Below are 24529 nucleotides of genomic sequence, written 5' to 3' on the forward strand. Positions count from 1 at the left end.
GTGTGAAGTGCACCTCATCCCTGCATGTGTAAAGTGTCCCTCTGCCCTATCTATATGAAATGTATCTGTGTGAAGTGCACCTCTACCCTGTCTGTGAAGTGCACTCCTACCCTGCCTCCCTTTCAGTGTTAAGTGCAACCCTGCCCTGTCTCCCTTTCTGTGTTAAGTACATCTCTGCCCTGCCTGTGTGAAGTGCAGCTATGTCCTGTCTGTTAAATGTACATCAGCCCTGCCTGTGTGAAATGCTTCTTCAATATTTGTCCGTGTAATGTACCCCTGCCTTGCCTGTCTGAAGTGCACTTCTGCCCTCTCTGTGTGAAGTGTGCCGCAGCCTTGTTCCTGTGAAGTGCATCTAAATTCTATATGTATGAAGTGCACTTCTGCCCTGTCTCTTAGACGCACCTACGGCTTGTCTGTGTGAAGTGCACCTCTGCCCTGTCTGTGTGAAGTGCAATTCTGCCCTGTCTCTTAGACGCACCTCTGGCTTGTCTGTGTGAAGTGCACCTCTGCCCTGTCTGTGAAGTGCACTTCTGCTCTGTCTGTGTGAAATGTTTCTTAAACATTTGTCTGTGAAATGTACCCCTGCTTTGCATGTCTGAAGTGCACCTCTGCCCTGTCTGTATGAAATGTGCCTCAGCCCTGCCTGTGCTTAGTGTCTCTATATACCCTGTCTGTTAAATGCGCCTCTGGCGTGTCTGTGTGAAATGCACCTCAGCCCTGTCTGTTAAATGTCCCTTAGCCCCGCCTGTGAAAATGCACCATGTCCCATGTGAAGTGTACCTCAGCCCTGCCTGTGTGAAGTGAACCGCTGCCCTCTTCGTGTGAAGTGAACCTCTGCCCTGTCGGTGTTAAGTGTACGCCAGCCCTGCCTCTGAAGTGAATCACTGCGCTGTCTGTAAAGTGCACCTTTGCCCTGGCTGTGTGACGTTTACATCATCCCTGCATGTGTGAAGTGTCCCTCTGCCCTATTAAATGTACCTGTGTGAAGTGTACCTCAGCCCTGTCTGTGTGAAATCTATCTTAATCATTTTTGTGTGCAATGTACCTCTGCCCCACCCCATTCCTGTGTGACGTGCACCTCTGTCTGTGTGAAATGCACCTCCGCCCTGTCTGTGTGAAATGCACCTCTGCCCTGCCTGTGTGAAGTGCACCCCATCCCTGTGTGAAGTGCACCTCTTCCCTGCCTGTGTGAAGTGTACCTCCGCCCTGTCTGTGTGAAATGCACCTCTGCCCTGACTGTTGAAGGTCCCTTTCCTAGCTGGTGAACATGCACCATTCCTCATGTGAATTGTACCTCAGCCCTGCATATGTGTAATCCACGTGTTGTGACTGTGCGATCTGTTGCCCTTCCCTGCCCCCATGTAATGTCATTCCACTCTGCCCGTGTGCACAGCGTGTCCTTCTGTATAGTTCTGCCCTGTCTTTTGTTGCTACCCTGCCTGCCTTGTCAGAGGCAACGAATCTGCCATGAGTACATGAAAAGCGCTTCTGCGCTGCCACATGCCCCAGCCTCGGTTGTGCTTCGGTTCACTTGTGGTGAAGTGCCTAGTGTCCCACGCATGAGGTTCACTATTGTAGCGCTTTACACTGGTGAACCCACAGCAGGTGGCACATAGGGCACCACTACAACCTAGCCCAGGCTGGCCTGCCTGTCAGTCACCAATGGAGAGAAGCCCCCTCCCCATCACTCTGCTGTGCCCTCTGTAGGAGCTTCCCCTCAGGGTGTGGGGAGGGGGGGCGGTTCCACGCGAGTGGGCAGTCCATCGTGGAGATGAAGACACGCCCACCCTGGCTGACCACAGCAATTAAGAAACCGACTGTTGAAGGAGCATTTTTCTGCATTAAATAACACCCATTTCCCCTGATAGGTGCGCGTTTTAATAGGGAAAACGCTCACCTAAATCACAACAGCTGCTGTGTTACACATGCAACATGGGCGTCCTCGCAATACCCGTTAATAATGCTTTTCTTTTGGTCTCCTTAGAGACAGTTTTTATTATCCTATTCCCAGCTCCCCGCTTTGGTGTTGTGTGTGACTCAAGTGTGGTGGAAACGAGCCATGAGCAGTACAGGTCACGTTTCTATCGCGTCATACCACGCTCTGTGTGTGCTCTGTGCTGTGTACCTTCACCCTACCTTGGTTGTGACCGCCCCAGGCTGTGGAGTGTAAACCCCACAGTGTGTCTGTTTTGCACACGGGTGGCTGCCCTTCTGTTGGGCGGGTCTCTAGGTGCTGGCGCTAGCCCTCGGCTAGAGAACCTTTCATTTGGTGCATTGTGGTATTTCTAGACCAGATGCTAAGCTGATCACTGTTTACTTTGGCATCAGTTATGTATGAGGTTCAGAGTGGCAGCTCAGGGCTTAAGGTATTGTTATTTTTTCTTCTTCTGTCGAGCATCTGTTTATGTGATCGTGGCAGTCGCTGGAGGTGTTTCACAGCGTTATAGTTCATCTTTTTGTATGTGACTGTGGCGTGACTTGGCTGCGCCTCAACTGACGGTTGGTTGCTCTTTGCTTGGCATTTGTTGTTCGTGTCACAGTGCAAGAAACTAGCGCCGTTTCCCAGTTGCTCTATTTCGTGCTTTGTGTTTGCTGGAAGGGTCATGGTGCACTCAACCACTGCTCACCAGCCTGGCTTGTGTGATGTAGTGATTGTGGGACGGGTGGCATTGGGCCTCCGCTGTTGTGGTGTCCGTTATCCTTGTTTGTTTCCCTTTCTTCCATCGGGCCGTGCTGTCATTTTGGTTCCTGTTTTGTGTCTCGCTCATGATTGGTTCGTTTCATTTTTGTATTTTCCTTTTTTTGTACTCTTATGTTTGGTGTTTGGTGTATGGTGTGGATGATAGCGAATGTTGGCAGTGGGCCTCGGCTGATGGTGGTGCCTCTGTTGGTTTGTGCATGGGTAACACAGCAAACGCTGTCCTTTGGTCGCAATGGATAGCTTCTTCTCTTTAGTATGTTTGTGTTTCGTAGTAAAAGAACTTGTTTCATTTCTACTGTCCTTTTTGTACCAGTTAGTCAGACCATGAATTGGCACGCCCTGGGCCTCAGCTAAGGACTGCTCTTCTGTTCGTGTGTAGTTCGTTGCATAGTTTGACACACACTGGGCCTCAGGTGATGATTGTTACGCGTTTTTTTTGTGTGTTTTTCTCGTGTGATTGTGGCAGACGTTTCCCTGGAGCCTTCCCCGTTTCGTGTTTATATGCCCTGCGATGACAGACATTGACACAGGACCTCAGTTGGTTGCCGTTCTTATGTGTATTTATTTAGATTATGTAAGATGTCACGCCTGGGCATCAGTTGATGGTTGCTCTCATGTTGGCTGTGCATGTTTTGTAGGGCTTGCCAAGAACGGGTAATAAGACTGTTGAGCTGCCTGTTCTTGTGGGTGTCTTGCTGAGATCGTGGTGGACGGTGGTACATGGCCTCGGGTGATGGTGGGTCTCCTGGTAAACGTGTTTTTTGTGATTTCCTACCGAACAGCCCACTCCAATCGGCAAGGAACAACTTCGTAGAACTGTCTCACTTTATCAATTTCTATTTTTTTTAACCTGTAAATATTGTTGTTAATGTTTAATGAATTATGTAAAACACTCTGCCCTGGCACGCGCCATCCAGGCGCTTTAATAAACGATGCAATAATGAAAGAAGGGTTTTGGTGCCAGCTGAAGGACGCTCTTGTGTTTCAGGTCGCTGGCTCTGAACCCCGTGCAGAGGCCGGAGATGTACATCATCGGAGCCCAGCCGCTCTGCAGCCAGCTCACCGGCCTGTCGCCCGGCCAGAAGAAGCTGTGCCAGCTGTACCAGGACCACATGATGTACATCGGGGAGGGGGCCAAGACGGGCATCAAGGAGTGCCAGTACCAGTTCAAGCAGCGGCGCTGGAACTGCAGCACGGTGGACAACACCTCGGTCTTCGGCCGCGTCATGCAGATAGGTGAGGGGGCACTGCTGGAGCGGGGAGGGGGGATGTCACGCTGCCAACTCATGCAGATAGGTGAGGGGGCACTGCTGGAGCTGGGAGGGGGGATGCCACGCTGCCAGCTCATGCAGATAGGTGAGGGGCAGTGCTGGAGCTTTGAGGGGGGATGCCACGCTGCCAACTCATGCAGATGGGCGAGGGGCACTGCTGGAGCTGGGAGGGGGGGATGCCACGCTGCCAACTCTTGCAGATAGGTGAGGGGGCGCTGCTGGAGCTGGGAGGGGGGATGCCACGCTGCCAACTCTTGCAGATAGGTGAGGGGGCACTGCTGGAGCTGGGAGGGGGGGGGATGCCACGCTGCCAACTCATGCAGATAGGTGAGGGGCAGTGCTGGAGCTTTGAGGGGGGATGGCACGCTGCCAACTCATGCAGATAGGTGAGGAGCACTGCTGGAGCTGGGAGGGGGGGATGCCACGCTGCCAACTCATGCAGATAGGTGAGGGGGCACTGCTGGAGCTGGGAGGGGGGGATGCCACGCTGCCAACTCATGCAGATAGGTGAGGGGGCACTGCTGGAGCTGGGAGGGGGGATGCCACGCTGCCAACTCTTGCAGATAGGTGAGGGGCACTGCTGGAGCTGGGAGGGGGGGATGCCACGCTGCCAACTCTTGCAGATAGGTGAGGGGGCACTGCTGGAGCTGGGAGGGGGGATGCAACGCTGCCAACTCATGCAGATAGGTGAGGGGGCACTGCTGGAGCTGGGAGGGAGGGATGCCACGCTGCCAACTCATGCAGATAGGTGAGGGGGCACTGCTGGAGCTGGGAGGGGGGGGTGCCACGCTGCCAACTCTTGCAGATAGGTGAGGGGCACTGCTGGAGCTGGGAGGGGGGGATGCCACGCTGCCAACTCTTGCAGATAGGTGAGGGGGCACTGCTGGAGCTGGGAGGGGGGATGCAACGCTGCCAACTCATGCAGATAGGTGAGGGGGCACTGCTGGAGCTGGGAGGGGGGGATGCCACGCTGCCAACTCTTGCAGATAGGTGAGGGGCACTGCTGGAGCTGGGAGGGGGGGATGCCACGCTGCCAACTCTTGCAGATAGGTGAGGGGGCACTGCTGGAGCTGGGAGGTGGGGGATGCCACGCTGCCAACTCATGCAGATAGGTGAGGGGCACTGCTGGAGCTGGGAGGGGGGGATGCCACGCTGCCAACTCTTGCAGATAGGCGAGGGGGCACTGCTGGAGCTGGGAGGGGGGATGCCACGCTGCCAACTCATGCAGATAGGTGAGGGGGCACTGCTGGAGCTGGGAGGGGGGATGCCACGCTGCCAACTCTTGCAGATAGGTGAGGGGGCACTGCTGGAGCTGGGAGGGGGGGGATGCCACGCTGCCAACTCTTGCAGATAGATGAGGGGGCACTGCTGGAGCTGGGAGGGGGGATGCCACGCTGCCAACTCATGCAGATAGGTGAGGGGGCACTGCTGGAGCTGGGAGGGGGATGCCACGCTGCCAACCTAGAAAACACAATTGAAGCCTCCGAAATATAGTGTCGAACCAAACATGCCCTGTTCTAACTCGAGAGAGGTCAGGCTGGGTTCTTGGCTGAATCTCTGGCGGGCACTTTTTCTGCCACCTTTGCTCCTGGCACCTCCAGGCAGAGGCTGTAGGCAGCACCACCCTTCCTGGGCCTTACAAAGGAACGGTCTTGCACAGCCAACATTAGAGCCTTTTTCACAGACACTTTGCAGCCCATTGTTTGAGAGGTGCCAGGATTCCGAATTAAAATTTCAGAACAGGCTGGTGTGAAATCCGTTTTGTATGCAAAGGTGAGGGGAGCTGCCTGCTTTCTGCCGCTCAGATCCCAGCCCTTCCAGCAGCGAGTTCACAGGCCATCGCGGCCTTTGTTACGGAGGTGTGAGGCGGCCACATTGTTCCCACGGCCTTTTGAAATGCAGTCCTCTGCCTGCAGAGACGTCTCCTGGGCCAGGGGGACAATAAAGGGAAGGTGTGAAAGCCGTGGGAGGGGGCCCTGTCCTGCTGCTCCCACCTCCACCGGGGATGAATGCGGAGCGGCCATCCAGGCAGGCGTGGCCTCGGATGGCTGAACGTGCACTGCTTTGAAGCAGAGCCCCGACCAGACTCCCAGGGTGCACCGCGACATATTCTGTGGTGCTCAAATCCACATCTCTTGTGGCCATTCTCATGCAGACCGCAGAGCCCCCGAGGTGAGCGAGGCCTTGACAATGATGGTATGAATGCACACTAGAGCCAGCGAAAAGGAAAAATCAGTCCTGCTGTGGTACTGAGAATGACCCCCCCCCCACCTTGGAGATCATGCAATGGTGTTTAAGGAGAGCAAAGTGCTGGCAAAAGTCAAGTATTCTATATTTTGTTTCCATTATGCAGAAATATTAGCGGTGTGCCGTGCAGTGGGTTACATTTTTTTCTCATTTGAGCTCAACAGAAATTCATTTTAAAGGCCTTTGCAGCAACGCAGTCAGTGTTGCCCTTTTTTTTTTTTATAATTTAGGTGTGAGTTCGACACCTGTTCTGATACCATTTACTTGATTTCAGAGATCAAGTCAAATGGGGCGTCCTCTCCCTAGTAACTGCACATGCCAATTCAGCATGGCGTGTCTGAGTGAGCCCGCCTTTTAGTGTAGTAACTTTTCCTAACGAGGGAATATGGGCCTTATGTACGCGCGCACTACGGCCCCTCGCGGCGGGATGCCTGGCTTTCACCTAGTGGATACCCGGCCGGGATATCTCACAGGGGAATACCAGGACGGATTCCCTAAGCAAGCGCCTTGGGACCCCTGGGTTAAAGTGCGCTATATAAATCGAAACACATTTACATTTACATTTCCCATAGGCACATAATTGATAAAACCCTTTTATGCATATGTCCCTTTGTCTCTAACTCTCTCCCCCTCCACCTAGTTCCGCAGTTCAGAATGCAGAGCCTGCTCCACGCTTGGGACACTGGCCGTGTTTAATCGGGCTGCCCTTGGCATTGGAGCACTGGGCATCTTGCCTCCTACTTGTAAAGGGTCTAAAGCAGAGGCGTTTCAGGCTGGGCACAGTGGGCTTTCAGGCCACACTGCTCTCCAGAGAGTTTTGCCCTGATGACCATTATTAATTATTGAATAGATTGTTTTAAATACCTTTTTCCTTTCATTTATTTTTAATGAGGGTGATGTGTGAGAATCTATTACAGACATTTGCAGATAAAGTGTGCTTATGTTTTATGCAACATCCATTAAAACAGTTTCTTTTAGATCAAAACAGGTATTGACATACCAGAAATGGGAGGGTGGCACAGAGATTATTTGCAATAATATTAGTGAGCTGCTAGTGTATTACAATCAGAAAACACACATCAGTATTCCTGAATATTAAATGTAAACACCTAGAATTTGTACCATTGTGTCTGCACTGTCAGTGACCCTGCCAGAGAGGGCATGAAAGTGCTGAAATTGGGTCATAAATTCAAAGCTGCCCCTCCCCCCTCCCGAAATAGGTTTGACCCAGGGCCACCAGATGTCCCAGTTTCCAAGCTACAGGAAGTGAACGCTCGGCGCCATGTTCACATTCTCTTCCTTGGAAATGCAGCACTATATTCTAAGGTTTACGGTCTCTCCATGCTTGCAATGGCCAGGCTAGAGGGAGGTAGCAGGCAAATCCGCCCCGTCCTTTCGATAGCCTTTAATAATACGCACGCACGGAGTAGTATAACTTAGACATACTTTCTCAGCCCACTTACTGTCCAGAGCCTTTTGTACAGCCTTCTGCAGATTACTCCTTTCTGTGTTTATTTTACACTCTTTGGTTTACCATGCAGCGACCACTGGAGGGCAGCAGAGCGACGCGCTGACTTCGAGCTGCCAGTCCTCCAATGAGACACGGGCTCCTGAAAGTTCCCCCATCCCATTTCTGATAAAGGATCACACTGCAGATACTTTCACACTTTAGCGACCAGGCTGCCTGTAGCATTGTGGCAACCATGTATTTGATTGCAATTTTCATATAGTTGATTGAGCCTAACTGCACTGCTTGATTTGTTAAATAGGTTTACAGCTGCAAGTTTTATAGAAAATTCAAAAAAAATATGTCAATTTAAGAGCATGGAGGAAAGTTTTTTTTTTTTTGTAAGGGCCAATACAAAGCTTGAAGACCATTGATCTAGCAAAAAAAGGAATTAAGACCTACTTTTTTGATGGCACACTTATTATTTCAGGTGAAACCGGTAGTGGTGGACTTCTGAAGATTGGGTCCCAGGGCACATGCAAGGGAGTGCAATAAATGACATACCAGCAATTGAGATCTCCCAGTTTTTGATGCTGCATATAAAATAATCAGGGATGCTGGGATTGGAAATCTTGATGCAGTTTGCTTTCTTACAAATATATATTCCCTTTCTGTTTCCCCAATGGCAGGCAGTCGAGAGACGGCATTCACCTATGCGATCAGTGCGGCGGGGGTCGTGAATGCCATCAGTCGTGCCTGTCGCGAGGGTGAACTCTCCACCTGTGGCTGCAGCCGGACGACGCGGCCTAAGGACCTGCCACGGGACTGGCTCTGGGGAGGCTGTGGGGACAATGTGGACTATGGCTACCGCTTCGCCAAGGAGTTTGTGGATGCCCGGGAGCGAGAGAAGAACTACCCCAAAGGCTCGGAGGAGCAGGCACGGACGCTGATGAACCTGCAGAACAACGAGGCTGGACGCAGGGTAAGAGGCTCATGTTTGATGATCAATCCTGGGCCCTGGCGCATGTTCATCATTGCAAGTAAAACCAGTGCTTAATTTGTAAAACAGTAAGTGCCAGGGCTATCATCAGGACGCCACTGCAGCTTGCACCACACATTGCTCCTGCCATGCTGCCAATGATACTTCCTACATGACTTCTAACCATCACACTCCTACAAGTGGGACAATTCTGACTATTTCAGACCCCAAAGCCACAAGACTGGCTTGGGCGGAAAGTGATAATTATTTTAATTATATATTTAATTATTAATGAACTTTTTTGGGGCAATCTTTTAATTAGCCAGATTGTCGCAAGTGCGGTTTTGACACTTAATTCCCGAGCACCAGAAACCACCAGATCAAATTAAGCGCTGAGTAAAACCCTTCGTGTAGGTGTTGTTGTGCCACATTATGCACTTCCTTCTGAGAGTAGGTTCAGTCCAAGTGAACATAACAGTGTAATGCTGATACGTTTGAGTGTGTGACTATGACCCGGGGCTCCCAGATCGTGGGTTCATATTAATTATAGTATGCAATAATTAGTGGGTGCACAGTTTGTACCCAGTTCTGAGTTTGATATATTGGAACAAGAAGATATCTGCAAAAAGTTCAATGGTGTGCACCAAGAAAATCAAATGTAGGATACAGATGTCACAGAATATCAAGGACGAAATATCTAATCCTAAATATCAACAGGTAAGTGTAAATTTTCTGTACCGAACTCCGCATATATGTACCTGTGTGATAAGTTTATCCTCAAGGTACGTAGATGTGCAGTCAGGAACAGTAAATCTATACTTGCGTATGTGCACATACCTTGGGATATTTTGGCCCTTGATATTCGGTCCTCGATATTCTTGTACCAGGATGTTCGGGGGGTGATGTGTGACTATGTAGGAGTGCAATTTTGATGAATTCACCTATTTAGGGGTTTTCATACCAGAAGTGCATCCAATTTGCACTCACAGATTGTGTCAGGTTGTACCTGACATAAATCATGGCTATTGACTCCTGCTGCAGGCACAATTTCTGTTTGCTTCTAAAACGAGATTACCTCTCAAAGTTGTGAGTGGGGCATTTTAAGTATTATAATTCTTGTCAGAGGTCCTACTATCTATTCAAATGTATAGTGTTATGAAAAGGGCCAGTACTGTCCCATTGAAGTGTTTTTTTTGTGTCCTTTTGAGAAGTTTTGCCGCTTATAAACTGGGACATTGCTACTGACATCATTTGTTGATTGTTCCTTTGCCTTTGATCCTGTTGAGCTCTTTGCTGCATTTCCACTAGGTTTGTGCCATACAAATACCACATATATGTACAAGTAAATGCTAGTGTTTTTAGGTTGAGCCTAGGCAGCGCATGCACTACATTGCGAGGCATGCTGTATTCAGTATATGGGCTATCTGGGACTGTGGACACACCCATCGCTTTTGGTTGACTGGTTGGGCTGCTTTTCAAAATTCCTTTGCTATTGTTGGTTAATATGGTGCATCTGTTCCTCTTTTCAGTGCTTGGTTCCCTCCCAGCGGACATCCCCAATTGATTATTTTGGTTGGCCAGCTCATGTCATCTCTTTACTACTGTTCACACTCCCTCCCCCTCCGGTTACAAACAAATGCAACGTCCACCCATGTCGTTATCTGGAGGGGGAACACTTGGGCCATTTTCTACAGGTCACTAGCCTGCTGAAGAACTCATGGGGTCCTGGAGCTAACATCAACATTAAGCAAACATTTGCAATGCAATAGGTCTCACATTACTGAAAGTTTGACCTTTTGGTGTTGCAAATAATAATGCAGTGTCACTAGCGCAAACTTTCAGTAATGTGAGACCTATTGCATTGCAAATGCTTGTTTAGGTTGATCCTACTTTACAGCGAAGACTTATTATCAGCTTCCCAAGACTTTGTAGCGGGCTTAAAGCCTAAATCTTGCTTCCCATTGGTTGGCTTTTTTGTCACTCTTCTTTGCTTGCTTCTTGTTCAATGGCTTGCCTTGTCTATCTTTGGTTGACCCTCCCTGGAGTATAACGCCTTTACTTGTGTCCTTCCCCTGCTCACATTTAGTGAGCCACTTTTTTCCCTTTTTTCTCAAGCACTCTATGAGAGTGCATGTGTTTTCCAGCTGTCTTCCTTGTGTTCTTCAATTAATTAATTAATTAATTGTTCAGAGGGCCAGGCAGCACATTATGACTGCCTTTCAGCTATAGAAATAGAAGTGCTTTCCATGCTTCTTGAGTTTTATGTGTGAGATGTATTTACCAATACATTTCCTACACCTCAGGCCCTGTTTCTGAAGATTGATACCTGCAGCACAGTGCCTGGATATCCACTGGGGTGATAAGCCGTGCTATACAAGTACTAGATTGATTGAAGTCCAACATTCATGAGTAATTTCTCAATATTCTTCGGGTCCAGGGGTGCCCTTGCTTCCATACGATGGGGTTCTCCTAGATCCAATAATGGTTGCATGAAAGAAACACTTTTTGGGTCCAACAGACAATAGGCAGATGGTCAAATACCAAAGGTGACCTGCATTTTTGTCCTCCCACGTGTCTCCAGAGAGTTTGGTTATTCAGATGTTATCTTCTAAGCAGAACCCAAATACCTTTCTTGTGGCTCCCCCAGATAGGAAATCCGAAAAGCTTGTTTCATTGTTGCAAGATTTGTGTCTGCTGTAGCTTGACTCACCACAGGCTAAAGCCATTTCCCCTTTGGGACGATAAATTCTTGCCTAGTGGTATCTGGTGAAACTTTCAGTTGCCAGATCATATGAAGAAGCCATTCTCTGACCTGGTGAGTGATTACCAAAATGTATCAAAGCAGATCTTAAAGCCTGGCCTTGCCTCGGGGGACACAATTGCCCGGTCTATGGGTACATGTGGATGTACGTCGTTACAACGCATGCTTTTACAACGCATGCCTTTACGACGCAACTTTTACAACGCAAGTCGTTACAACGACTTGCGTTGTGGGCGCTGGATAGTGAATAGTTTAATTTACTATTCCAACTCCAGTCCCTGTGGATAGTAAATTAAAACTATTCCCTATCCTAGAGCGCCCCCCAGCGCAAGTCGTTGTAATGACTTGCGTTGTAATGGTTGCGACGTAAAGGTACTTTGTTGTAAAAGTTGCGTTGTAAACGCTGTTCCCCGGTACATGTGTCACGCTGCATCCACATGCTTTGATGTATCACACAGATTTTCAGGAGCTGACCAGGCTACATACACAGACTTGCCCTTTGACGGAGAGCAGCATTTTGCGAGAGAAGGGTGACTCCACCGTGGAACATTTTAAGAACAACAGAGTTGTGGTTAGCTTCCTAGACCTGACCGTCCCACATGGAAATTCTTCAGCATCGGAAGTTCTGTGGTTATCTTAGGCTGAGAAGCCCTGACAATAGTAACCATCTCAGCACGTTCAAACGCCATGGACTGCCTAACATGTATTTACAAATGCGCTAGCAGCCATGCTTCTTTACTTCAGAGGCCAGATGTCAATGTATTTGCATACTGAGAAAACTAGCTAGCAAAGGCCTAGTCCCCAATGCAGATCTAGGAAAATCTCCAGTGGGCAATGACTCTTCTCCATTACCTGAGCGGTACCACAAATGTCCAAAAGTCACACCTTACTTCCACACATAAGATGGTTTTCACTGGGGCAGTCCTCAAAACAACCCTCATGGGTCCACCTGCCCATCCTTTTAGCCTAATGTCATCTCTGAATGCTGTATGGCCAAGTCTACTACACTTATATCTTTCTTCTCTCCTTGACATCTGACTGGGAGGGGCTATATAGCATAGACCCCAGATGTGCGGTATCCTACTACATCAAATACACTCTTGAGCAAAGCGTGGATGATAGCTCTTTGTAGGCTTCCCGGAACCAGATCGGGTAAGGCACAAAGGACAAAGCACACCATTTCATGTTGCATTATCCTCTGTTTAAAGATCTCCTACACTTTGGCCAAGAAAGACCCTCCAGAGTACCTTTAGGTCCATTCCACTAGGTCATGGGTATTCACAAACATTAGTCCAGGGGCCACAAAGTACAGTCTATGGTGTGACAGAGGGCCACACTAATGCCAGCAGGGTGGCGGTAGGGGGTATGGGTGGGTCAGGAGTTGAATAAGGAGGTCTAAAAAATGTTTAATTAAAAGGGCAAGCATTTATTTGCAGGTTAACAAATGCTTGCCCGTTTATTTTTATTTTTTTTCTGAATAATAGTGCTCATCAACTATCAGCAGCTCGTGCTGCTGTTCACCAGGGGGGCCACGTGCAAGTGGTCAGGAGGCCCGCAAGTGCCCCCCGGACCGCTTGCTGCAGGCCCTTTCCACAGGCGGTCCACTTGCCAACATCTGCCGGGCAGCTGCTTGTTGACCTTTGCACAAATTTGCCAAACACTACTGCCTCACGTGTCAGGCTCACAGTGATGACCTAAAGATTCTTTTAGGTGCCAGCATCACCAGCTATTTTAAAGGTCCTAGTGATATTTCAACCCTGTCTATGTTTACAGCCTTTTGGTCATTTGCACTGCTACGCTACTGCTCGTATTGCATAGATTTGAATCAGTAGCTTTTAGTTTGGCACTTCACTACAATTTTTAACTCTCCTACCTTCACTGCATTTTTGCTGCTCTCTGGTCCACCGTGGTGCATTGTTGCCGTTTGTGTGGAGAGAGTCGGGCGGGAAGAGGGTGTCAGCAATATCAACGGCCGCCATTTTGGGCTGTTGGCGGTCTAGCTGCTCACGCTGCTCACACTCACACTGTCAGAGCCTGCCTCACTAATTAATCGGCCCTGACGCAGACGTGCAGTGGGCACTCGGTGCCAGCCACACTGCTGGATTTGTTAAAGACTCTCCCAGTAAGTATGTACATGTACTCTAGGGACAGGCTGTTGGCTCTTTCCACCACCATATTGCGCTGCTCTAGTCCAGTCCTTAAATGTGTAAAAAAATTCAGATCCTCTGAATTGTCACATGTAATTTACAGCTTTTGAATATGAAAACTGCACATACTAGTATTCCCCATAACGCCCAGTCAAGGCTTCAGTGTGCTCTTATTAACGTATGCTCGCTTGTCAAACATAAATTTGATTTTGCGGACTTTGTTGAAGAACAGAAGCTAGACATTGTGTTCGTTGTAGAAACTTGGACAGATGAGACTTCAGGGCCCGACACAGTGGTAGCTATTCCGCCAGGTTTCTCCATCATCATGAAAAATCGTAAAGGCAAAAAAGGAGGCGGGCTAGCTTTTTCTATAGGAACCACATGAAAGCCGCCTTCAACGAGATTGCCCCCAGAGCCAGTTGCAAAGTGCTTTCCTTTCAATTTGGTATTAATCATACATATTCCTTTAACGGAATGTTGACTTGTGGAGAAGTGTGGCTCAATGCTTAGAGCGGCAGACCTTGATGCAGAACGCTGGCCAGGGACCAGGGTTCGATTCCCGCCTTGGTGGGTTTCGGGCTTAAATTCCTCTGACCGGATATTCTCGCCTCAGTGCCGATTCTAAGCATGGGTCCCACGCTGCAACTCTGGGCAATAGCTAGCTTAGTCTCCACAAAGGCCCCCTGATACACAAGGGATGCCTGGTTTCACCATGGGATGCCCAGGAGTGGACACCCCACAAGGAATAGCCAGGAGGGGTTCCCTTGTGGTAGGAGTACAAGCGCCGGGATGCCTCCGGGTCACTGTTCGCGCTATACAAATACGCCACATTTACATTTACATTTACTTGACAACCCCTATACCCGCTAGCAAAGGTGGTAAAATCCTTTGTTCTGGAAGTGTTATCATATGCGGATGACACGCAGATCATGGTGTCCATCACTCATAACATCAGTGATGCTGCCTACAATTTTAAAAACTGTATGCAGGCAGTATCATCATGGATGGTCAAAAACTATCTTAAAATGAATGGCAAGAAGATGGAGGTTCTTATTTTTGGGGACAAGGCAAACATCTGGTCTGGGGAGTGGTGGCCCGAATCTTTGCGTACTTGCCCCGGCCCTGTTCCTCATGGTAAGAACCTGGGAGTCCTGTTGGACAATTCATTGTCCCTCAATCTACAGATCAGTAGGACGGTGGCTACTTGTTTCGGGCTTATAAGGATCATAAATTAGGTCGCACCGTGTCTTTCACTCGCTGCCCGCAAACAATTTGTTGTTGCTCTAATACTCTCCAGACTAGATTATTGCAATGCCCTTTATTTCTGTATTAATAAGGGACAGCTGGGGCATCTGCAGTTGGTGCAAAACGCTGTGGTTAGGCTGGTGACTGATGTTCCTAAACATCATTCGGTCTCATCCTCCCTTTGGTCTCTGCATTGGCTCCCAATTGACCGTAGGGTCACGTTTAAAACTCTTTGCCTTACTCATAATGCCTACTATGGCCGGGGCCCAGACGGTATTAAAGCATTATTTCATCATTACGTCCCTACTAGGAACCTCAGGTCGGCCAGTAAGCATCTTCTTACGGTGCCTAGATTCAAGCGGCTGAGATGGGGCAGGAGATCCTTCTCAGCGACTGCTGCTAAGTTGTGGAAATCTATTCCCGATGAAATTACTGGACAATGTTTATACACTCTTTTTCGTAAAATGTCAAAAACCTGGCTGTATCCTCAGATGTTGGTTTAGGGGTGCCTCGGCTGTCTGCATTTATCTTCCACTGTTAGCGCCTTGACACCCTTGGGCAAAGTTAGCGATTTACAAGTTTTATATTCATTCATTCATACCCCGGGTTAACTTTCTACAAAACCTGGGTCAGTTACTTGAACACAAAACCTGTTTCCAGGACTATCCCATTCTCAGGGACCTACATTTTCACTTAGATAAACTACATGATAAGGATTCGACTGCCCTTATGGGCCTTCTGACCGGTGTAGGCTTGGAACAACTGATTGAAGGTCCTACTCACAGAGCTGGACACCTGCTTGACGCTGTTTTCTCAGATTGTCCGCTTCTGAAATTTAAAGGTACCCTGCAACTACTGTGGTCAGACCTTGCAGCAATTATGCTTACTCTCACACTGCCCTCCACTGTTGATAATAGGCCGTCATTGATTAAACGCCACAGGCTTTTCCAGTGGCACCGCCTGGACAAAAATGAGTTTAATTCTCAACTTAGCCTGAGCAGACCTCACCTATCTCTAGACCCAAAAAGAGCAGCTCTAGAATACCATGATTGGTTTGGGTTGGCAGTTCCGGATACAGTTCCTCAACAAACTGGGAAAATTACCAGGATGCACCCACCGAACCCTGGTTCTCAGACGAGCTAAGACTACTTAAAAGTAATTGCCACAGGCAAGAAAGGCGCTGGAGACTTAATTATGATCCAAAGGAAAAAGCGTGCTGTAGGCAAAAAATAACCCAGTACAAAGGAACGATCCACAACGCAGAAATTAAATACTTCTCAGTGCAAGTCCACAAAGATAATACACCGGATCAAGCCTTCTGTGATACCCTGGCTTCCACCTTTTGCAGTAAGGTTCGCTGCATCTATGATAAATTTACGCTGGTTCTAACTTATGACTTAGGAAGTCTGGATTTCTATCTTTCTAAGACCTCAATCAGCCCTGACTCTGCGTATCTCTCAAGAGTTTTCACCTATAACGCACGAGCAGGTCACTGAACTTCTTTCTGTCGCCAAATCTGGCTCACCGTTGGACCCTTGGCCCCCTAAGATTATTCTCTCTGCAAATGAGCCAATACCCGGCCATCTCACAGAGGTATTCAGCCTAATTCTTAAAACTGGCATTTTCCTTAAAAAATTGAAAAATACCTCAATTCTTCTACCATTAAAAAAAACCAATTTGGATAAAGCAGACCCAGGCACCTACCTGCATAAATTCTTGAAAAATAAGTTCCTTTTATCCCTAACAATGACCTCCTGGATCCATCTCAATACGGTTTCCGAAGTGGAAATAGCACCGAGCTCGTACTGATCACGGCGTCTGAAGAAATCAGGCGATCTGTAGATAAGGGAGGCATGGCGGCACTGATCCTGCTGGATCTTTTGGCAGAGTTCGATACAGTGGACCATGGACTCCTACTACATTGCCTTCCAGAAATAGGCATTGCTGGTGCAGCCGTATCATTGTTTAATTCTTTCCCCTCGGACCGGGAACAATTTGTGGAGATGGACGGTCTCAGCTCTTAGAGCTTCAATCTTCCATGTGGGGTTCCACAGGGGTCATCTTTAAGCCCGAATCTTTTTAATCTTTACATAGTCCCCCTGGTCAGGTTTATTAAATCCTACGGATTTGCTATGGTGTCATACGCTGAAGACACCCAGATTATAGTATCCATCTCAGATGACTCTCGAGACACAGTCCATAACTTTCACGCCTGTATGGGACATTTGGATAGATGGATGTCAGAGAACTGTCTTAAGTTGAACTCAAATAAGACAGAGGTTCTCCTTTTAGGCAGAGACGTCTCTCTCTGGTCTTCCGACTGGTGGCCTACGGAACTAGGCCATCTCCCCTCACCAGTCGCCAAGGCAAAAAATCTGGGTGTCATCTTTGACACCACCAAAAGCGCCGGGATACTCCGTGGAGTGGCCGTGCGCTATAGAAGTATAAAAATAACATAACATAACATAACACCCTGTCCTTCTCCCACCATGTGAATGCAATCACTTCAGCTGCCTGCTATTCTCTGAAGATCCTGAGAAAAATCTTCCCTTTCATACCACTGGACGTGCAGAAAACAGTGATTTCTGCCCTAGTCCTATCAAGGCTGGACTATTGCAATAGCCTTCTGATTGGAATTAACAAAGCCCTCCTGGTTAAACTGCAGGTTATAGAGAACTCGGCCGCCCATCTGCTTTTTAGATTGCCAAAATACTCTTCTGCAAAGGCGGCCCTTAATACCTTACACTGGCTCCCAATGGAAAAAGTGATCAACTTTAAGGCGCTTTGCATTGCATTTAGGTCATTGCACAACCAGAGCCCTGCACATCTGATTGACCACGTTCGCTGGTGTACACCAACCAGAATGCTGCAGTCCTCCTCACTTACGTTGGTGGAGGTTCCCAAAGCAAGACTGTCTAACTGGGGTGGTAAAAGCTTTTTAAATATCACTACCAGATTGTGGAATCAGTTGCCACCCACACTTAAAAACTCCCCATACCTGCTCTCTTTTAGGAAGGGTCTGAAGACCTGGTTCATTAAGGCATAACCTTAGTACATTTCTAATTTCACTTTAATTATTCAGCACACTTCACCTCATGGCTGCAGGATGTTGGCCGTCAAGCTTCTAGACGCCTTCGGGTATTAGTTCTGCTATATAAATATATAACTAAATGGGTAATTTACCCAAGCTGTGGTGCATGATGTCCTTAGTTATTCAGCATTATTAACAGGCATAGCTCCAGTGGGGGTGGCGGGGTAATGGGTCTTAGCAATTCCTTTCAATCTTGTAAAAGTTTGACAAATAGCTCCGTTAAACATCATGGCCACCCATCAAACTTTTACAAAGTTTTATTTTTTTTAAAACAAACTCCCATAGCTAGAGTTGCTTTTGGAAAAAGTAAATCTAATGACCCCACACAATGAGAGCTGTCTCCCATGGTGTGGGGATCATTATTTTCTTTGACCTTCCCTCACTGCTAGGGTTTACCTTGTGGTGATGAACAACAAAAAATGCATAACACCTTCCATTCTAGGGTGGATGATATTTTGTGTAAATCTCAAATGGCGTATACTCCGTTGGGCGGTTGGAGGAGTATGTCAGCGACGGAGCCAAAGTAGGCTCCGTCATTAACATACTTAATTAAAGTCTGCTCGCCTCTGTATCAGGCGAGCAGACTGACGGTTTGATGGACAGGTTAATCCCTTACTAAGTACCATCCCGCCAAACTCTAAATCAGACCCATAGTACCCGTTTAGCAAAAAAGTATTACATCTGCACCCTTAGAAGTATTCCTTGAATGGGTACAACCTTGCTACTTTTTGAAATCAACAAACATTGACAGTAGTATGTTTGAAAAGCTGTGCCCGTCTAAGGTTTCCAGGCATAACTACTGGCAATCAAACACCCAAAAGATGCTTACAAATAGTCAAAATGGGGACATTTGGATTATTTTTGGCCACCTACATCTGTTACAATGGCCTGGACACTGGCGTTATTATTTTATTATGTTTTTCGAATTGTTAGTTTGCTTATGTTCTGAAGTAGATAAAAAGCGCCACCATGTGGTATGTTAAGAAATAAGTGGTGGTACCAAGAACTGAAAACCGGCAGCACAAATTAAGCATGGGTCTCTAAAACAAATCAGCATTGACCCTGTTACTCATGAGAACAGTTTATCCTGAAAACATCCTTGTGGGAGACCGAGATATTGAGGGGCCTGCGGAGGGCCATTGGAAGTGGTATCTCCAAGTTGGGGGAATATGGACTGGTGCTGGGATGAAACCCTTTCCTGAGCTGCAGTAACTACAAACTCACAGGGTGTCAATATTTGTGATACTTTCAAACTCAACACATCTTGCATGGTTATAAAGATATGTTCTAAGATTTGGCAGAAGACACCCCCTACACGGACTATAAAGTTCTGGGGTCCCCTTTGATGAAACATGCCATTTGTCAGATTTATAACACCTTGCTCGTTCACAGTCTCCCTCCAATTACAAGTTTGAGGACAAATGGGAATGGGATTTAGAGCTCCTGGAGAATGATGCTTGTGACGAAGTGTGTAGGTATTCCAGCGAGGTGGCTATTTCGAATGGGCAGGATTTGACATTGACATCTGTCTTTAGGGTTGTGCAAATAGGGACTCTGCTGCACACTATTTGGAACTTAACCGGGGGGGGGGGGGGTATTATGCAGAAGTTACAGTTATCAGAGAAGACTTGGTGGTCATCCCTCAATTGGTGCCTCAGCGTATACTGTGAGAACAAACCCTAAATAAATCTATACTCCTTTTATGCAAGGTGGCATGGCATGACATTTTAGGCATTGCGCAAGTGCATCTGCAACTTCTCTGGAACAATAGGAATCCAAAATAGATTGGTGCATGACAGCCGAGGATGGTGGCTCCTGCCGGCCCAAGGAAGTTTGCTAAAATGTGGGATCTCCGGCAAAGTTTAGAGGAAAGATCGCCCTGAAGGCTGTACTAGGGCCTGAAGTGACAGCCCATTGACAGATGTCGTGGGGTCGACTCTCACTGGCGCTTCGCTGGGGCACTTAGCGGGTGAGCCTGGCTGCAGGGAGGTCTTTAGAATTTGGAAAGATTCCTCTTCTTTGCATGTTTATTGCCGCAATACTGAGATTGTAACCTTGGGAGGTGTCATGTTCTGTAAGGCTTTTGGTTATCTGTATCTTTTTTGTTGTGTTGTTTTCCATGAATGCAAAAAACATATGAATTAAAAAAACAGTGTCCATCTGAACCTGGGCCATCTCCTACCCTTCACCTTGAAGCCCACCACTTGTTTTAGTTAGGACATTTGAGATTAACCCCTGAATTTTACTGGCTAAGCTACGCCCATTAGTAAAGTCCAACCTCCCCGAGAGGTATTGCTCAAAGACTAATAATAGTCATAAGGCTATGTCTACAGCGCATGGTTGCGCCTAACGGTGCGTGAAAGCGCTGAGAGAGAGTGACCAGAGAAAGAGATATAAAACCATATGTCTAGCTACTTGCCAGATCTGAGATTCATGAATACGCTGGCATCTAGGGGAAATAGCCATATTTTTAGCCTCCTTCAGAACAGTAGCTTGGATGGTTCCATCCTCAGTTGGAGGGGTAGTGAATTCCATGCCTGAGCTGCTAGAAATACAAAGGAGCGGCCGCCTCATCTAGCTTTCCTTACACGCCGAATAACCGCCTGGTTTGTTCCAGAGGATCTGATATTACTGCTTGGTTTGTGCCATTTCACCAAAAAAGGTGAGGTACCGTGGACCTTTATCGTTAAAGATTCTGTGACTAAATCCTAGGGCTTAAAATAAGATTATCTCTTTAAGTGGCAGCCAGTGTAGGCTAGCCAGAACAGGCCTGGCAGCAGCAGCACATCTTGGCAGATTTAGTACAAGGTGGGCCAATGCATTTTGCACTTGCTGTAGTTTAGTAGTTTCCAGGTAGAGTACATTGCAATAGTCCAACTGGGAGGCGACTGATGCCTGTAGGATGATTTTCCTTGCCAAGAGCGGAAGGACATAGAAAATCTTTTTCAACATTTTCATGGTGTTGATGCACTTTCTCGCCACAGCAGCTATCTGGTGTTTTAATGATAATGCTGGGTCTAGCCACACGCTCAGATGTTTTTATTTTTCCTTGCGGACAGGGGTGGGACCCATTACATCAAGCCACCAAGCTGATGAACAAATAGAAGGGCTTTTTCCAACGATGACACCCTCAGTTTTGTTGCCATATTTGAGGCAGCTATTAGTCATCCATTTATTCGCTTCTATCTGGCATCTCTCAAATTGCACAGCCCCCCATCCGTCTCCTGAGATAGAGAACTATCAGTTGAGTGTCATCCGCATAGGATACAGTTGTCACATTACGACAGTCAACGATTTTAACCAGGGGACACATATAGATATTAAATAACATAGCGATCAGGATAGAGCCCTGTGGCTCCCCCTAGGTCAGTGAGATCGGATCTGAGAAGTAGGGGCGTTTCACTACTTAGAAGGAGCGGTCCTGTAAAAATGATGCCAGCCATTGCCAGGCAAAGTCCCTCACACCGCAAGCACCTAGCTGGCCATGTGACGCAGTGTCAAAGGCAGTGCTCAGATCTAACATAATCAGTGCTGCTGACTGCCCCCCACCAGCATAGGTTCTGCAGAGATTCAGTGGCCAATAGTAGGACTGATTCCAAGGAGTGGTGCGCCCAGAAACTCATTTATAAGGCAAAAAATCTGCAGGAAGATGTGCCCATTAGAAGAAAAAGCTACTTATCCCCCCTTAAACGTTTCCCATTTTGTCTTCTCCACACTTCCTCTGTTACTCCCCCTATTTCTTCTCTTGTTCTTTATTACCTATCTTCAGACTGTCTCTATTTTCCATAGGTTTCCAGTCGGTTTCTTCAAGTTCAAGTTCAGAAATTTGTATAGCGCACTACTCACCCAGAGGGTCTCAAGGCGCTTGAGGGAGAGGGGTGCTTTACTGATCGAAAATCCAAGTTTTTAGTTGCTTTCTGAAGGAGAGGTGGTTCTGTGTAAGGCGGAGGTGGGTGGGGATAGAGTTCCAGGTTTTAGCCGCTAAGTAGGAGAAGGATCTTCCCCCCATGGTGGATCTATGGATGCGCGGAATTGCGGCGAGGGCTTGATTGGATGATCGTAGTTGGCGGGAGGGGGTGTGGAAGGACAATCGCGTGTTGAGGCATTCGGGTCCTAGGTTGTAGAGGGCTTTGTGTGCGTGGGTGAGGAGACGGAACGTTATTCTCTTGTTGACGGGGAGCCAATGGAGGTCTTTCAGGTGGCCGGAAATGTGAGCTTGCCGAGGGATGTCCAATATGAGTCTGGCTGAGGCGTTTTGGATGCGTTGGAGTTTTTTCTGTAGTTTGGCTGTGGTTCCGGCGTAGAGGGTGTTTCCATAATCCAGTCGGCTGGTGACCAGTGCGTGAGTGACCGTCTTTCTTGTTTCGGTGGGGACCCAACGAAAGATTTTTTTGAGCATGCGTAGGATGTTGAAGCTTCTCTTCCTTTTTAGGTCTCGCCTAGGCAGCCCAGCGCTTGAGCTGTCTCTTTCAAGACATGCTTTATCTATGATGTGGGCTTCAAACACCTCCCATCTTATCCATTCGTTCTTGTTACTGCCCAGCCTAAATGCCTGCTTTTGTTAGGTGAATATGCTTAATTAGTCCCTACTTTTGTTTTTTTGGACCCTCCCAGGAGACTGCCCCTGTTACATGGGGTTTTACTCCTTTTTTTGTTTGTGCCTTCGGGCACACTATATTTTTTTGGTTTGCCTCAGCTCATGTATCAGCATGGCGCCTGCTTTACGGAAGCCGCACTTCATGTTTAGGATGGTGTTTGCATTTTCCAACCAGATCAGTAGCATGTGTTTGTGTACTTTGCATTTGTTCATTCAGACAGAGCTCTCACTGTGATTCCAGGTGGCAACTTAATTCTTCTAAAAGTAGCACACTGGTTCATGATAGTCGGATCGGGCAGTCCCAAAGATTCTTGCCTGCACTCTTCGCAGCTGAGAACTACTGCAATCTATTTTCATAGCGAATTGTGCCTACTTTTTTAACTCTAACCGCTAGGAACAACCCGAACCCGGGTGGTCCTCACATCAGTTTACATTAGTTTACTGTGCTCCTTGATGGGTCTGAACTCCCTGAATCCGCTTTTCTTGTGGTTGATTGCTACGGTCTCAGGCATCACAATCCACAACTCACTGAAACTACAGCTAGGTGTCTAATGGGCATGCATTGCATCCACAGTCATTGTTTTCCCTGTAAAGTTGCAAACACAATATCTCATCTAATAGAAGCGCACCAGCTTCTTAGGCAAAGGCGTGCATGCTTGAAAGGGAAACATTGTGTTCGAGGCATGTGGGCTGCTGAATTCATATCTGTGCATAGATCGCCACCTAGTGTTGGGTCCGGATGATTGCACATTGTTGTCCTGGAAGAGTCTTCGAAGTATCACGAGATAGGTGGCTCCTCCTTCGGACTACAGTGCGCATGGGCATCCTCTCCATCCCCATATTGTTTTTTTCCGCCATTGGGTTCGGATGCATTTTCCTGTACTCCAAGTTCGGAATTGAAATAAACTTCTCTAATAGGCTAAAACGCCTTCGGATTTGTCTGTATTGTTTTCGATCGGTACCGAAAAGCGTTCTTAACAATTTACGTGCACTCTGGTCGGCGAATCTGGCTTTGGACCTTCTCGACGCCACGTGGACCGACGGTCGATGGAACGAAGTCCATTCAAATATTGCCAGCAGTGCAACTCAAAGTTCCCGCATACAGATAAGCATCCTGTATGCAACAAATGCTTATCACCAGATCATAATGAAGACGATTGCCTAGCTTGTGCCCAGTTCCGGTCCAAAAAGACGATCCGGAATCGACGGGTGGCAAGGCAAGAGATGCAGAGGTAGGCACCGGAGCCCGAGAATATCTTCGACGACGAGGAAGAACTAGTAGACGTCGAAGAATTGGATCAAGAAGAGGATCAAGACTCCGAGCACGACTCTGAATATTATATCGACGAGGAAGAACACATCGTCGAGGTCGATGAATACGACCAAGACATCGTAGCTGTCGAGGATGACTCCGATGACAACGAGGGGCGAACCGTGAGTACAACGCCCCACACAGACACTACACCTATATCAGAGACTCAGGTCGAGGCATCGCCAACAGGCCTTAGCCAAGATCTAAACACTGATTCTATAGCCCCGCAATTCAGCCCGGCTAAGAATATACAAAAAGAACCTTCTGAAACACGTAATCCAAGACCGGTTCACTCGAAACCGAAAGTCATCGTCACGACAGTCTTCGGACCGAACGTCGTCGAACCGTAGGGGATAAACACAAAGGGCGCCAATCCGAAGGCCAGCGTTCCAGATAAACCTTCGAAACCAAGGGCCATCGACTCGAACAAATCGATGTTAGACAGCCGAAAAAGGGAAAAAGTTGGTCTATGAAAGCAAAGAGGCTACGCCTAAGCCGGTCGTCGACCCAAAAACGAAACCGAAAGTAGACCAACCAAGAACGGTCGAGCCGAAGCACATCGATCCGAAGAAGGGCGCCGAGCCGAAGCCCATCGATCCAAAGAAGGGCATCGAGCCGAAGCCACAGGCTCCAAGAACACCTGTACAGCCGAACAAGCCAGGACTCCCGATAAAGGTTGTCGAGCTAATAAAACCAATCGGTCCAAAAAAGGTGGTTTAAACGGTAAAAGA

General features: G+C 47.8%; 1 protein-coding gene across 2 annotated transcripts in view; it reads left to right on the forward strand.

Moving 5' to 3' along the window:
* WNT5B (Wnt family member 5B) overlaps positions 1-24529 on the forward strand; it is a 494935-nt gene that overhangs the window by 428672 nt on the left and 41734 nt on the right. For both annotated transcript variants that reach the window (XM_086952866.1, XM_086952867.1), the window contains exons 3-4: positions 3690-3937; positions 8356-8648. In XM_086952866.1, coding sequence (XP_086808992.1) covers positions 3690-3937; positions 8356-8648 — 541 coding nt within the window. The remainder of the gene's footprint in view (positions 1-3689; positions 3938-8355; positions 8649-24529) is intronic.

Source organism: Lissotriton vulgaris, chromosome 1_2 (assembly GCF_964263255.1).
Source record: "Lissotriton vulgaris chromosome 1_2, aLisVul1.2, whole genome shotgun sequence".
NCBI lineage: Eukaryota > Metazoa > Chordata > Amphibia > Caudata > Salamandridae > Lissotriton > Lissotriton vulgaris.